Here is a 16612-nt window from a genome sequence, read left to right as displayed (position 1 = left end):
AGAAACATGAAGGAAAATCCCATCTGAACTAATGAAGACAGTGTTGCTACCAGGTCAGCCCTGCCATAGAAGCTGTCTGTCTCTGGCCTGAAATCTTGGCATGGCCAAGTCTCTGTTTTGTCTTGGGCACAAGTATCCAAGAGGTTGTCAGTGAGTCCACAGTGTGGAAGTGATAGGAGAGGCTTTTTAAATACCCACTGGACGTCATCACTTTGCTGGGACGGTGAAATGCATCACTAGTGCAACGCCGGAAACCCAGTGAGAAAGGACTGTGCTCACAAGGTGAAAGTGAGAGCCACGGGCTGAGCGCGCACCGGGCTCTGGACACAGCTGAGGCCCAGTGACTTTTCTGAGCCCAGCAGCCGGCTTGGCAAGGTGCACAGTGGCTCTGCCTTGTGAGCTGGTTACACAGTGTTCTCTGCTTTCTAAAAATACTAAGTGGGAGCTGTCATTAAAAAAACCCTAAAGTTTAAAATAGCTTTTTTCACTGTATTTTTCACTTATTTCTTTTTATTGCTGTTAAGCTCCTGCTGTGCCTAATTTATAATTATAAATCAAACTTTAACACAGGTATGCATGTGGGGATGCAGTACATGCAGAAACTGTCTGTGAGTCTAGGCTTGCACTGGGGTCTTGGAAGGTATCCCTAGTGGATGGGGGAAGGGACTACTGCATCTTTGAAAAGTATCTTATCTTGTTTTATTTTGAGACAGGATCTCACTGCGTAATCCTCACTGGCCTACAATTCACTCTGTAGACCAGGCTGGCCTTGAACTCACAGAGATCCACCCGCCTCTGCCTCCCGAGTGCTGGGATTAAAGGCGTGCGCCACCAGGCCCTGTCCTATTAATTGCACTTTAAAATGTACTTTTAGTTTATCTTTTATTATTCTGGGGAGATGGGGTGTCCGTGCTCCGTGGTGGATGTGTGAAGGCCAGAGGACAGTTCTGTGGGGGTTCCTTGTCTCTTTCCATCTTTTATATGTATTCTGGAGCTCTAACTCAGGTCACCAGACTCTGTCCACTGAGCCATCTCCTCGCCAGCCCTAAAATATCCCCTGCCTGCCTGCGTTATTACCCACTCCATCCAGGGGTGAGGGCGTGGTGAGGGGGGCGGAGGGTACTGCAGACAACCTACCGTAACCCATTGTGCCCAAGTGCCAGGCTTAGTCACCAAACTGTCTCAACCCCTCCTTTCCCTTTATGATGGAAAGAATGGCCAGTGAAGCCCACACCGTTTTAGCCAAAGCAAGGGATGCTATTTCTCCCCCAAATGTCACAATGACCCTTCCAACGATGGAGAAAATAGTTGAATTTACTGCTGAAAAAAAAGTAGGACTGTGAAGAAAGAGCTCCTGTCTTTACTGTGGATAAGAAATGTGCCTTTGTCTCTGGGATTCATTTGAGGTTTAGTTAGCACGGTTTCATCTCTGACCATGTCATGGTTGCATCTCTCACAGGCAGATAGAGACCACAGGAAGAGCCGGCCAGGGAAATACGAGCTATTACACATGCAGTCTTTAGGTGACCTAACAAACAGTACATTGCAGGGATGCTGTCAATCACAGATATGTGTTAAAATATGACTTCCGGTATATACAACAGGACGTAGTGGAGAGAGCATGGGATCTGGAGTCTCTAGACCAAAGTTTAAATCCCTGTTAGTCCATTTCTAGCTATATGGCATGTCTTCTCCAGCTCTCAGTGTCCTTGTTTGCAAAGCTGGCCCAGGCCTAGGGTTACTATGAAAATCCAATGAGGCTGTGCATATTACTTAATTTAGCACATGACCCCTAGAAACTACTCAGCCAATGCCAGACCCTGATATTATTACCTGAGACCTGGCCCACCTATGCTCAATTCTTGGTATCTAGTTGGAAAATGAGGACAGGATTCCTGGAAAGAGTTTAGACTGTCGCAACACGTCAGGATGCTTGCTGTCTGGACATGGCCTCTGTTTCATTTTTCTTTCTTAAAATGAATATTTTTAATGCTAGAGATGAAACCCAGGACCTCAAGAGTGCTAGGCAAGTACTCTCCCATGGAGCTCCATCCCGGACCCCATTGTAACATCAAGAGAGCACTTTCTTTTCAAAAAGGCTTAGACTGAGGCATAAATTCTGCCTTCACTTCCACACCTTTCCCATGACATAAAAAAGGTACTTCATGTCTTGTTCGCTGTGATTTTGTCCCTGTGTTTCTTGGTCTATAAAGGAGGCGGAAAATACGTCATTGTGGAGGTAGCAGCTGCTGACTTGAGTTCAGGTCCTGGGAGAGAGATGTGGGGTGGTTGGAGGAGATGTCCTCTGGGCACCCTGCTGAAAGCCCCCCAGAAACCCCTCATACTTTTCTGGTTCTGAGACAAGCCACCTCTGGCCCCCTACCTTGGTTCTCCTCTCCTCGGCCTCCTCCACCTTTCGGACCACACTTGTCTAAAGACTCAGTCATTTTATGTGGCTTCCAGGAAGCAGGAAGTCTAGTCTTTCAGTCATTTCATCAAGGAAGGAAAAGATTGAATTATTTTGCCCTTCCTGCAGTATTTGTATGCATGTGATGTATCCCCAAGTGTGTGTGTAGGTTTACACACCCATGCAAGAGAGGCCTGAGGAGGGCCCCGGGTGCCCTGGTCTGTTGCCATCTTACTTTCTTGAGGCAGAGTCCCTCACTGGATCTGCACCTAGACTAACAGCAGCCCTCCTGCCTCCACCTCACGCAGCAATAGCATTACAAGCTCATGGGTGTCCACGTCTATTGGGACTTGAACTCAGGTCCTGCTCCCACAGTGAGGACTCTTAGCTTCTGAGCCATCTCCCCAGCATTCGTATACACGCAAAGTAATTAATATATGCTATACCTTTAATGTGGGAACAAAAATGACCATTCGTTCTGTTTCTGTCTTTGTAATTTGATTTTTTACCTAAACTGTGGCTTTTGTTATTAAAAACTAGGGAGTCAGACAAACAGACACACACACGTACACACACACACACACACACACACACACACACACACACACAGGAGAGAGAGAGAGAGAGAGAGAGAGAGAGAGAGAGAGAGAGAGAGATCATAAAAAGCAGAAAAGAATGACATGCAGCCATATGCTTTTACCTGAATTTGCCCCAAATTCAGGCAGCTAGGGTGGTGTTAACCTGTGCTAGTAAATTAGGTGGTTTCTATTGTGTTGTATTTGACCATCAGAACAGGAATTCTTTTTTTATTTTAACTTTTATTTATAGATTTTTTAAAAAATGTGTATGAATATTTGCCTGCATGTGTGTATGGACCTGCATCATGTGCATGCCTGGTGCCTGTGGGGGCCAGAAGAGTACATCAGATCCCTGAAACAGGAGTTACAGACAGTTACAGCCACCACATGGGTGCTGGGAATTGAACCTGGATCCTCTGTGAGAGCAGCCAGGCCTCTTAACTGATGAGCCATTTCCCCAGACCCAGGGGCATGAATTCTTTAAACAGTGTGCCTGGGTTCTACTTTAAACCCCAAAGTATAATCTGCCCATGCCCAACCAATAATTGTTGAGCAGAGAACCTGGAAACATTGGTTTTTGGTGTGCTCATTTTAATTTAAAGACACAAGGAAGCTCTGGGGACAGTTTGCAACCCATTGACGGCTAGTTAGTGCTCTAGGTCCTGTCTTCTAACCACACAGTTGTGCTAGCATTTTTTAGACTCAGCCTAAGTGAGTCTGCGGAATACAGCAGATATTTACTTAATATGAGTAGAGAATTACCACTTCATAAGCGCTGATGCCCTGAGACCATCATAGTGGGAAAAATGCAACATCAGTCCACGCAAGTGACTGGATCTTTGAGCTGACTTTGGTCATTCCCATGAAGAGTGATTAGTAACTACTAGTTACATCTTCAAGCCTCTGATTTTGAGGCACAAATGCGTCTTGTTGAGAAAACTATGCCAATTTGTCTTGAGCTTTACAGATACTTCTGTAAAATCTTGTGCTTTGCATTAGATCTTGGAAAAAGGATGTGCTTCCTTGGATGTTAGAATTATAGAATGTATAGTTTAAAAAGTGATCACAAGTGACTTTTTTGAGTTCTCTGTTATCTTTTTTAGGACCATCAGGCTAAATGTGGGGTGTTCATGCACTCAACCTGTTTATAGCTTATGTGCTGAAGCAAAGTTCCCTTTGGAGTAATTAGGATTTCATATAGCTCCAGAATTGGACACATGTTACAAATTCAAATTTACTAATTATGGAACTGATTGATTAAACATTTTCCCATTTACTGTGTGAGTTCAGTTCTGCAGCAGGAATCTGGCTGAATGGAAATTAATGTCTGCATAATGCTCTTTGCTCCACGGGAAAAAGGAAAAAGAAAATCAGATCAGATCATTTCATACTGTCCGGAGGTGATGAGTATTTGGGGTAAAATTCCTGTTTCTAAGAGTTTTGACTCTTTTGTTGTTGACTCTTCTGTCAAACAAAATACAAAACACAAAACCGTTTCTCCAGAAACCATGATTTGGTTTCATGGAGCATACACACACCTGGCTGAGAGAGTTTTGAAAGCTTGTGGGGAAGGACTGCAGATGGGCTTGGAGCCTCAGTCAAAACACTGAAACCTGGAGAACGGCAGGGATGGTGTCCAGAGGGCGCAGCAGCTGTGAGGGGTCCTCCACCCGCTGAGATTTCCTTTGCAACTCAGTGGGTAGAGTTTTTGAGGTCGCTGTCATTTGGGTAGGGGACCTTTCTACAAATGCCAGGCTTTTAGATTAAAAAAGAAAGAGGAGGAAGAGAAGGCAGAAGGAAGGAAGGAAGGAAGGAAGGAAGGAAGGAAGGAAGGAAGGAAGGAAGGAAGGGGAGAAGTCTTTCCTCTAATCAAGGCTCCATTTATTTGAAAGTCTGAAAACTCTGCTGTGATTGAAGGAATGATTGCTCCGCCTCACTGTGACTAGTCGGGTCCCATGCTGCAGGGCACTCTTATCCTGGCTGCCCCACAGTCACAGATGATGAATGCTGTGTGTGAGGAGAGCTGTCTGCACAGACTCACCCAGGGAGCCCTGGGCAGCACCTGCCACACGAGGTCAGGGCAGAGGTCAGGGCAGGTGGGAGTCTTCGTTCGAGACACCCTGTGGAGTCTGGGATCTAGTCAAAGTTCCTGGTACTGAGATTCCTAAAAAGAAAGGATGACTGTATGAGTGTGTAAGGACCTCTAAAGACACAGAGGAGGGACACATGGAAGGAGGAAGGGAGAAGGAAATAGAGGGAAGACAGAGAGGGAGAGAGAGAGGGAGAAGATGAGAGGCAAGAAGGCAACTAGATTGAAACCATTTTGGCCACTGATTGCAAGGTGACTAGATATTTTCAAAATTGTCAGTTTCCTCTTATTCAAGCAAGCCTCTTTTTGAAATTGGATAGTGAGTTAAAAAGTTTTCCAAATACTAAGTACTTACGCATGTTTCTCTTATTGATTATATTGAACTCATGGCATTATTTATTCCAATTTCACACAAGAGGCCACTGAAATTCAGAGGTTCTAGATAACACACCTAGACCTAACCACACTGTCTAGACAGTATTCTGATGTGAATTCCCTGATTCCAAAGCCAACTGCATCCTTCACCCGCTAAAACCTATAAATGGAAGGAAGACTTTGATGTGTACATTCTAGTTCATGCCCTCCACTAGTGTTTGGAGGTCAAGTCTTTCCAAGTCCTTGTTGGAGGAGAGGAGCTCATACTGCACTTCTTTGGGGTACACTGTCATGGGGACCTGGCTGTAACCTGGTACTAGCCGGAAGCAGCTGACTGAGGATGCTCACAAGTGGTCCTTCCAGCAGGGCACCTCAGCATACAGCATGCCTTGCATCTCAGATTGCTGTTGGAGCTTACAGCTGGGTCAGTTGCTCGCTGCCTGCTTGGTGAATTTGACATCTTACATACATCATTCAGGGCTTCATACCTGTTTATGCTAGACAAGCTTTCATGTGGAAGAGGTTCAATATGAACACCTTGATGTCAAAATAAACTGCACGTTAAGTGTGTGATTGCAGGACAGGCAGGGTTGGCTCTGCATGCCTTTGAGTGACGACAATTGGCTTCACCCTGACAGGATGTGCAGGGCTGCTAAAGTACCCATTGCACAAGAGATTGTGAGCCTAACTAAAGGAGCACACAGAGGGGCTCTCACGGGACTTGGCAAACTGTAAATGGTGGATAAACAGCGTCATTCACTTTTCCTGGTAGTGGTTATTTCCAAGACAGCCCCTCACCCCCAGGACCATATACAAACAAGTTTAAGAGTCTCCTTTTTTTTTTCTACTGTGTGTTGTCTTTCATGCTGCCTCATAAACCTGCGACCTGGCACAAGTTGTCATTCCCATTTGACACTCAGTGAAACCAAGGTTTAGAGGACTTCGTTCATATGCACTGATTTACACAGCAAGTGTAACTCAAAGGTTGTGACGTTGAAGTGGACACTGCTGTTTGTTTTTTGTTGTTGTTGTTGTTGTTGTTTTTGTTTTTTTAAAGGATTTATTTGTTTATTTTTTACGTGTGCTAGCCTATATGTTTATGTTTACCCCTTGCATGCAAGAAGAGGGTTTGGATCCCCTGGATCTGGAGTCACAGGCCGCTGTCAGCTGTCCCATGTGTGCAGGGAACAGAACTCGTTCTCTGGAAGAGCAGCCAGTGTTTCGTCTGAATCAGGCTACCTGCATATCAGTTAAAACCCCTGTCACCAGGGACAGGGCTGTTGGCTTCCCCACGACAGTTCCATGGTCCTCATTCCATCCCGTGGTGTTTTCATCCACATGGGTGTAGAGGGCAGATACTTCCCTTGTAGGCATTGGCTTGAAACATCTTCCCTTGATCCCCATGCTTTCCCCAGAGCTCACTGTTACCTGTGCTGCGCCTGTGCAGTGAGCGGCGCCTGCCATGGTCTGGTACACGTTCAGAGCCAGTAGGCATTTACTTACCACAGAACTCCACCTTAAGACCACAGAGACAGGGAGTCTCTGCTTGCTTTCTGGGGAGCTTGACTTGAGGCCTCATGGAGTCAAGTTCTGGATACTTAAACAACAAATGAACCCCTACTCTTTTGAGCACCTACTATGTGCCAAGCATGCTGCTGATGCTAATTCCTTTCTTCCCTTCTCTTCCTGTTTGTGTGGGTCTGCCGTCTTGTTGAGGGAGGAGCACATGAGTGAGGAACAGCCATTTCCTAGGGTGCTCAGATGATTTCTCCCGCCATGATAACCTCGGGGCAGATGGCTTTCACAGGAGGAAAATCAAGGCCCAGGGAATCCAGTAACTCGCCTGTAGCTGCAGAGTTTACCTCATCAACTGTAAGGGAACGTTAGGATTGCTTTCCTGGTTTGGAAGGCCGAGTTCTCTTCAGAATACCAAGGGATCTGAGGCCCAAACAGGGAAGATGACAGCAGGGAACTGAAGGGTACCTCAGCCGCGCGTGCCGTAAAGACCATGGTGGCCAAGTCCGTTCTACGCCTCCTTCTACCCAATTCTCTCTCACTCTCACTCCAGGAGAGTTTTGGGATATGGTGCCCATTTTTCAGGTGAAGAAATTAAGTTCCAAGGATGTTGTTGAGCTGCTTATCCACGGTTACAGAGTAAGAAAGTCAGACTTGAATTTAGTAGTTTGGTTTCACAGTCTGTGTGCTCTTAACTGCTACATTGTCACTCACACAAGAAAGAAAAGGGAAGGAAGGAAGGAAGGAAGGAAGGAAGGAAGGAAGGAAGGAAGGAAGGAAGGAAGGAAGGAGAGAAGGAAGGAGAGAAGGAAGGAGGAAGACAGGGCTGACGGAAGACAGGGCCAACGGAAGGAAGGAAGGAAGGAAGGAAAGGGAAGGAAGGAGGGAGGGAGGGAAGGAAAAGGTAGAGGAAAGGGAGGAAGCAAGGAGGAGGAAGGGAAGAGGAAGAGAGAAAGGAAGGAGCTGTTGGCATGAGCAAATACCGGGAATTGTTACCTCAATTCCATCGTTTTGTTCTAGAACTTGTTCAGAGCTGTGCAAAGCACTCGCTCTGCATTGGCTGTGTTGGTTCTTACACGATACAGGCACGTTAGTGTTTTCCATGAGGGGACACCTGGGTTTAGGGAAGTTCATTTGCTTCCAGGCCTGCAACCGGGCAGGGAGTGGTGAGACTAGAATTCCTCTGTAGCCACCAACTCCTAGTCCTCTCCTGGGCAGGGGTATCTAGAAATAACATGGCAGAAAGAAAAGTGCTGGGTTCTTAGTAAATGTTACTGGTGTGAACTTGGAATGGACACTGGGTACGTGTGGCCCAGGGATGGATATGAAGAACAGAGCCACGGGAGACCCTCTGTGATGGAATGTTCAGGGGAAAAGAGAGGTGACAGGTTCCTGGGGACACATCTGCGGGCGGACACACGGACTGTAGCCTGGGCAGTAATGAAGACGAAGGAGAAGTAGTTTCTAGAAGGCATGGTACTGTGGGCAGATAGGGGTCTCTTTCAGCATCAAAAACCCCAACATCTACAGCAGATGAGCAGGAAAGAAGGAAGGAAGCATTTCACCCAGAAGGATCTGTTTGTTGGTGGCCTGTCTCAGAAGTTCAAGTCCAGCTGAGTCTACTTGGGGCCTATGGCCCTGGGGTTTCAGGGCTATGAGCATCACCTGACAGAGCAGTTGACAAGAAATCTAGACATACTAGAAAGAAAAACCACTCAAAGACCACCAAGGATCTGACATTTCTGATTTTCTATGAGTTTTAAAAATGTTGTAGTGATAGATACTGAAAAATTTTTATAATTGCTGTGCTGTGGGATGGTCTGTATGTCAAATGTGTTGCTGATTGGTCAATAAATAAATCACTGATTGGCCAGTGGCCAGGCAGGAAGTATAGGCGGGACTAACAGAGAGGAGACTTGAGAGAACAGGAAGCTGGGTGAGAGAGACACTGCCAGCCGCCACCATGACAAGCTGCATGTGAAGATCCCGGTAAGCCACGAGCCATGTGGCAAGGTATAGATTAATGGAAATGGATTAATTTAAGCTGTAAGAACAGTTAGCAAGAAGCCTGCCACGGCCATACAGTTTGTAACCAATATAAGTCTCTATGTTTACTTGGTTGGGTCTGAGAGGCTGTAGGACTGGCAGGTGACAGAGATTTGTCCTGACTGTGGGCCAGTCAGGAAAACTGGAGCTACATTGCTGATGTTAGGTAGTGGTAGATATGGCCCCCAGAAAAGAGGAGGGTGATGAAATTTGTCCAGGCTGGGACTGTGGTTGTTTAACCCTCACGCTAGTCTCTGTTTATAGAGATCTGCTCTGACATTGGACTTATCCCCCACAGGAGACAGGGTCGAGCTCCGTCCTCCTCTCTGGTCTCAGCACATTACTGTGAGTTGGTAACTGGATAAATATCACCAGTGCATCCTGGGAAGGGAAGAGGGTTCCTTGTTAATTCTTACACCATGCACGTAATGACTTTGTGAGTTTCTCCGCCTGCTTTAGAGTTGATACTGAGAGTTCCTGAAACAGAAGCAAGCACAACGCACGGGCACTGTTTGGTTGGCAGGAGTCAGGCTCAGTCTCGCCCAGGGGCACACTAGTCACGTGACTGTGTGGGTCAAGCATTACACCAGAGTCTGCATCTCAGTGGAATGTTCTTAGTTCTCCTTGGAGTTCCCTGTATGGATTAGTGACGGGTGTGAGCACCAGTGTGGGATTTTCTTCTTTTGCCCAGCCCTTCCTTCCTTCCTCACCACATCTGTCCTGGGGCAGCAACCCTGTGGTGTTCCATGGCAAAGGATAGTGATGAATGGTAAAACACAAAATCATAAACTTAAAACGTTATGAGGCTTTTTTTGTTCGTTGTTTTGCAATTTTATTTGGGCAGGATAGGTGACAGTTACACACTTGTTGAAAGTAAACTATAGATGACATCCTGTCTTAATGTCAAAAGATTGGACATGCCTGATAGACTCGTGTGGTTGACTTCCTCCCACGGGGACTGTGAAGTCTCAATTGGCCTTAATAAAGCTTCTCAGTATTAAATGTGCCCAGTGTAGATAGTACCTGTCACAGTTACCCCCCATGACCTCCTCTTTCCCCAAGCCTCCCTTCTAAGGTCGTGTTTAGGCAATGCCAGATGGTGATGCTCACAGGTAATTTGGCTATCTCCCACTCTACTCAAAACTGCTGAAGGTTCCCAACCAGCTACTGAACAAAAGCCAGACTCTTTAGCCAGCACTGATGGCAGAGCCAGGCTGGGATGTGTGCAGGCCACAGCATCTCAGAGTGCTGGATAGAGCAGGCGCTGTACCTACATGCAGAAGGAACGCCCTGCTGAGTGTGAGCAGTGACTGCCAAGGTGCCTGTTAACTTTTTTATTATATTTTAGTGTGTGTGTGTGCATGTGCGTGTGCATGTGCGTGTGTGTGAGAAGTTTGTGTGCGGATGTCAATTTCGACATGTAGAGGTCAGAGGACAACTTTCTTGTTTTCTTTTACTGAACATCGATTCTTCTCTCACATAATATATCCTAATTGTGTTCTTCTCTCCCTCTGCGCCTCCCGGCTCCTCCCCATCTCCTCTCCCCTCCGGATCCACTCCCTTTCTGTCTTGCATTAGAACAGAACAGGCTTCTCAGCGATAAAGATAAAATGTACTAAGATAAAACAAAAATTATCACAGTCAAGTTGGAGCAGACAAACCAACAGGAGGAAAAGAGCCCAAGAGAAGGCCCTAGAACCAGAGACCCACTCAATCACATGCTCAGAAATCCGATAAAAACACTAAACTGGAAGCCATAATATACACACAGAGGGCCTGATGCAGACCCGTGCAGGCCCTGTGTATGCTGCCTCAGCCTCTGTGAGTTCGTAAGAGTTTTGATCATGTTGATTAAGAGGGCCTTGTTCTCCTGGTGTCCTCTTTACCCTCTGGCTCTTACACTCTTTCTGCCTCCTCTTCCATGGGGTTTTCCGAGTTCTGACAGGAGGGATTTGATGGGGACATCCCATTTAGGGCTGAGTGTTTCAAGGTTTATCAATGCATATTGTCTGGCTGTTGGTCTGTATTTGTTCCCATCTGCTGTAGGAGGAAGCTTCTCTGATGATGGCTGAGCAAGGCACTGATCTATGAGTATAGCAGAACATCATTGGAATCATTTTTATCACTTATTAGTTTTTGTAAGACTAATAGTGTTGGGTTTTACTCTAGGCCCTCGGTCCCTTCGCCCATCTAGTCTCAGGTTCCCAGTCACCCAAGCAGCGTTGGGTGTGGGTTCCATCTTGTGGAATGGGCCTTAAATCAAAGCAGATTTGTGCCACCACTGCACTAGCATATCTTGTAGACAGGACAGATTGTAGATCAAAAGTTTTGTGGCTTGCTCGATGTTTGTGTTTCTCTTTAGGCATCATGCAAAGAACCTTCCCAGGCCAAAGACAATAGAATGTAGGGGGAAGGCTCTATGTGGGCACCAGCTCCACTTCTCCATGTTCAATGAGTTATGTGGGTGTTGTCTTCAGCCGTGCGGCTTTGCTGTCAGTTTGAGGAGAGCAACCCATTGTCTTAGCAACAGCCCTGGGTTGTTTGGGAATTCCCATGGGACCCCTTTGGCCAACATCTCAATTAGATGAAACCCAATCCTAGTACTGGAAGCTTCTTTGGTCACAAAAGATGGCCAGTTAGGACTCTGTCTTGCCCATTATTTATGATTTCATTTAGATCACCTTCATATATGTATATATTTTAGGAAGTTTCTACTGTATTAGGTTTCCATACTACCCCTCAAATGCTCCTTAATTTAGCTGTATCTCCCCATATTTCTTCCCTCAAACCTCTCTCCCCTCCACACTTGATCCTCCCATTCTACTGCCCCCAATCCATCCATAGTTATCCATTCTACTTCCCTTTTCTAACAAGTCTATCTGTACCCTCTAGTCCCTTACTCTATACCCTCCCTCTGTGGTTCTACAATTGTAGCTTGGTTATCATTGGCTAGTTATCACAGCTAGTATCCACATATAAGCAGATACATACCGTATTTGTCTTCTGGGTCTGGGTTACCTCACTCAAGATGATTTTTCTCTAGTTTCATTCATTTGCCTGCATATTGATGCATGATGTCACTTTTTAACAGCTGAGTAATACTCCATTGTGTGAATGTACATTTTCTTTATCCATTTTTTTCTGGTGAGGGACATTTAGATTGTTTCCAGTCTCTGCCTATTATGACTAGAACAGCAATGAACATGGTTGAGCAAGAGTCTTTGTTGTAGGATGAGGTGTCCTTTGGGTACATGCCCAAGAGGAATAGCTGGATTGTGAGGTAGATCAATTCCCATCTTCCTGAGGAACAGCCATACTGATTTCCACAGTGACTGTACAAGCTGACACTCCCACCAGCAATGGATGAGTGTTCCTGTTACTCCACATCAGAGGACAACTTAAGAGTTGGTTCTCTCTGTCATGTGAGTCCTGGGAATTGAACTGGGGTCCTCAGGCTTTGCAGCAGGTACCTGTCTCCATGGCCAGCCTGTCAGCTTCTTGAGTGTTGTCCTGCCTCAGGCACTTTACACATGCTGTTCCTTCAGGGACCCTCCCTTCCTCCCTCTTTGCTGTGTCCACAACTCTCCCCCTCTTTTCTGTGCCTACCACATTAACTCCTTAGCTGTCACTTGGTGTCACTTCCTCTAAGAAGATTCCTGACGCTTAAAATAGGTCAGTTGTGTGTTTTGTTTTGTTTTTTCATGTCCTGTGGTGCAGGGAGTTACATCTTTTATTGTGTTATTATCTACAACCAAGCTAAAAACTCAAGCCTTCTGTGAAGATACTGTGTCTGTGGTGTATGGCCAGCACCGGGCACATGATCCTCTACAGAGAGCCGACAGGTTAAGAGTGGGATGGATGAACATAAATTCCTTCATAGGCTTGCCTTTTGGAGACCCTGTGGTTCAAGTCATCCTTGGAAAGCTTCAGAGAGAGTTCAGATGGCTTCTTAGAACATTGGGATAAATGTGAAGTTCTACCCTTGGCCACCAAGTCCCTGCATGCTCCAGCCCTTCCTGACTCCCTGTTGTTCTTCCGTGTCTCCCCCTCCTCCATTACAGTGGTCTCCTGGATCCTCCTCATCTCTAAGCCCACGTCCGGCCTTGGGCCTGTGCCCTCCAGCGTCACCTCCAGCAGTTAGTGTCCCTACTACCTAAAACAGTACCTCAGGCCCATGTTATCCCATTCTGTGGCTCTTCCCACTCTTAATGCTCTGAAGTCATCCCCTTTGTCTGTTTGTCTGTCTGCACTGTAGGACCCAGGTCCTCTGAGCTAGGACTTCTGGTCTGCTCATCACTGGATCTTTAGCTTAGCATAGTGTGGGCACCAATCAATGTTTGGTGAGCGTGGGAAAGAATGAAGGTAAACAAGAGGTAGGACTGTCTTTGTGGTACAGCCCCTTCCTGGATGGAACCCAGGGGCCCCTGGGCTAGGGCCTGTGGTGTTGTCATGGCAACCACTGACCTGGAGAGCCCTTTGGAGAGGCCACAGCTGCTGCCTCCTAGGGTCCAAATTCTCCTGTGTGTCCCCCACCAATGTGGAGCCAGGGAAGAGAAAAGAGAGACTGGGAGAGAATAATCAAGAGAAAAGCATGCCCTGGTGCTGGAGGTGATAGACACAGGCCATGGCAACGCCATTCCTCTGGTAATGACCTGGGCTCTGGGGAAGGGACCTGAGGACAGGTCCTCCTTGACTGTCATCTGTGTGGCATATCAACCCTTTTATGTAGTGTTTCTACGGTTGTGGGTTCCTAAAGTAAGCCCCAGTACAGTGTCCTGAAAGACTGCTTCTCCAGAGAGCATGAATAACACTTTCTATTAAAAACCTGGTGACACGTCTTGTCAGGCAGCCTCTTCTCAGGCATTGCATAAGACATTCCTGCTGTCACCAGTTCCTCAGAAGCGGAGCTCTGTGCTTCCTAGTAACACTCCTACTGACAGGCCTGGTGAGCCAGGCCTTTGCAAGCTGCTCCTACCCATGTCCTTCCTACCAAGTCCTTGGACCATAGATTGACGGACTCTCCACCTTTCCCAGAACCCACCTGGCCTTACACTGCTCTGTGCCCTCGTCTCTGACCGCAGCCCTCTTACCTAAAATGCCTCTTTCCTCCTTTATCTGAGTAGTGGTGAATTCTTGAGGGGTCAGCCAAACTGACTTGTCTGTGAGGCAGCCAGACTGAGCTCGAAACCGTCTTCCCTCAGCTGCAGTGTCTTCATATGCACGCTGCTTGTTTATGGAGGCCATGGGCCACGAGTCACAATGCTTGAAGTTAGACAGACCTGACGTGGCTCAGCCACCACCTGCCTGAGTTTGACTACCTGGATTCTCCCTGTCTGTCTGCCCTAGCTTCCTTCCAGCAAATCAGAGTCAGTGGACTCTCTGCCTTGGTTTCTCTGAGGAGTAGAGACGAGGCTGGTGACACAGAGTAACTGGCATGTGGTGAACACTTGGTATCTGCTGCAGTTCACATGCCCACTGACTGTATGGTCTAGTCTGTGCTACAGTTCACATGCCCACTGACTGTATGGTCTAGTCTGTGCTACAGTTCACATGCCCACTGACTGTCTGGTCTAGTCTGTGCTACAGTTCACATGCCCACTGACTGTATGGTCTAGTCTCTGCTGCAGTTCACATGCCCACTGACTGTATGGTCTAGTCTGAGCTACAGTTCACATGCCCACTGACTGTCTGGTCTTGTTTCTGCTACAGTTCACATGCCCACTGACTGTCTGGTCTAGTCTGTGCTACAGTTCACATGCCCACTGACTGTCTGGTCTAGTCTGTGCTACAGTTCACATGCCCACTGACTGTCTGGTCTAGTCTGTGCTACAGTTCACATGCCCACTGACTGTCTGGTCTAGTCTGAGCTACAGTTCACATGCCCACTGACTGTCTGGTCTTGTTTCTTCTACAGTTCACATGCCCACTGACTGTCTGGTCTAGTCTGTGCTACAGTTCACATGCCCACTGACTGTATGGTCTAGTCTGTGCTACAGTTCACATGCCCATTGACTGTCTGGTCTAGTCTGTGCTACAGTTCACATGCCCATTGACTGTCTGGTCTAGTCTGTGCTACAGTTCACATGCCCACTGACTGTCTGGTCTTGTTTCTTCTACAGTTCACATGCCCACTGACTGTATGGTCTAGTCTGTGCTACAGTTCACATGCCCACTGACTGTATGGTCTAGTCTGAGCTACAGTTCACATGCCCACTGACTGTATGGTCTTGTCTGTGCTACAATTCACATACCCACTGACTGTCTGGTCTTGTCTGTGCTACAGTTCACATGCCCACTGACTGTCTGGCCTTGTTTCTCACCAGTGTGTTCTTGGGTTCTGGGAGATGGCACCTTCTCTATTTTCCTAGGACCCATGAGGCCAAGTGGTTTAAGTGCTTTGCCATGTCTGTTTCAGGGCATCTTTGGAGAACCCTGGTAGACAAGGATTCAGGAACCCATCACCACATAGCTAGTGAGTGGTGAGGCTGGGACTTGAACTCAAGTTCCCTAACCCTAAACCTTGCAATCTACCAAGATCTCTTCTGTCTTCCCTTCACCTTGTACCGACTATATCACCCTTGATTCCTGCATGTCAGCTACCTGGACCTTAATTCAAACATGATGCTGCCTCTTCCGACTCCTCGAAGGCTTGTTCCCTTGCTGACTTCTCTCTGCCCAAGTTCCTCTTCCTCTGAGGACTTTTCTGACAGAGGATCTCCCTGTCTGTCATTCCAGCTGCTGCCTTTTGTTCGTTTGTTTTTTGTTTTTTATTTGTTTGTTTGGTTTGGTTTTTATTAGTCACCCCTGCCAACTGGTTACTTAACTGTCCTTAGCTCTTGGGGACAAGCTATTGAACAAGGTGAATAAGGTTGTTACATTTTAAGGATGAGGAAAATAAATTATAGAAAGCAAATAAATAGGCCTTGAGGCCCTAGTCCACTGGAGATAACTTGGGTTCTGGTTGAATAACTTCTATTAGAATCACAAGGAAGGCGAGCGGCAGTTATTTGTAGAGTGAAGGAGTAGATAGGAAATCTATGGTCCCCGTGAACAGGCTCTGCAAGCTGTGAGGAGTGTTTGCCTTTCGACTGCCACTTTAATCAACTCCCCCATATATCGACGTGTGTTTATGAGCAGAAGTCTAGGCCTGGGACATGCTGCCTCCTGGATGTGCCAACTTCCTACTACTTCCACAGCCCCCTAGGAATCCCGGTACTGTATGTGGATCTGCTCAATCTAGAAATGGAGAAATCTCGTCCTAGAAATGGAGAAAAGTCATGGAAGTTTCCCAGTCTTTGAGCCAAAGTGAAGAGGCATGAAGGTCTGCCTGTAAGCAAAGCTGGCTTAGCTCCTGGGAAGTGAAGCTCACGGGCAGGCTCAGCTGCAGTGAGCCCAGGTGAAGGGAGTTGGTGCCGCCCGGTAGCCTGAACTCACAGCCATCCTCAAATCCTTGGCAACACTTGCCACAGCTTGGTTTTCACTACAGGAAGTCATCGAGTGTGAGCGAAGAGCTCCTTCCTCCACGCTGGAACATAGTGCCGGGGTGGCAGCGCTGTTCACAGCTGGCCTTGCTTTATAGTTTCCATATCTATAAATAGAAAC

The 16612-nt window shown here is 46.9% G+C and overlaps 1 protein-coding gene across 3 annotated transcripts in view; it reads left to right on the top strand.

Moving 5' to 3' along the window:
- The window catches only part of Rfx4 (regulatory factor X4), a 154723-nt gene that overhangs the window by 1144 nt on the left and 136967 nt on the right, over positions 1 to 16612 (top strand). The window contains exon 1 of one of the 3 annotated variants that reach the window (XM_059245593.1): positions 13531 to 13654. The exons of the other annotated variants lie outside the window; for them this stretch is intronic. Coding sequence (XP_059101576.1) covers positions 13546 to 13654 — 109 coding nt within the window. The 5' untranslated portion in view covers positions 13531 to 13545. Of the gene's footprint in view, positions 1 to 13530; positions 13655 to 16612 lie in introns of those variants that run through there. 3 annotated transcript variants of the gene reach the window in all.

This window comes from Peromyscus eremicus, chromosome 18 (genome assembly GCF_949786415.1).
Source record: "Peromyscus eremicus chromosome 18, PerEre_H2_v1, whole genome shotgun sequence".
Taxonomy (NCBI): Eukaryota; Metazoa; Chordata; class Mammalia; order Rodentia; family Cricetidae; genus Peromyscus; species Peromyscus eremicus.
This window is presented reverse-complemented; position numbering and strand designations above follow the sequence as displayed.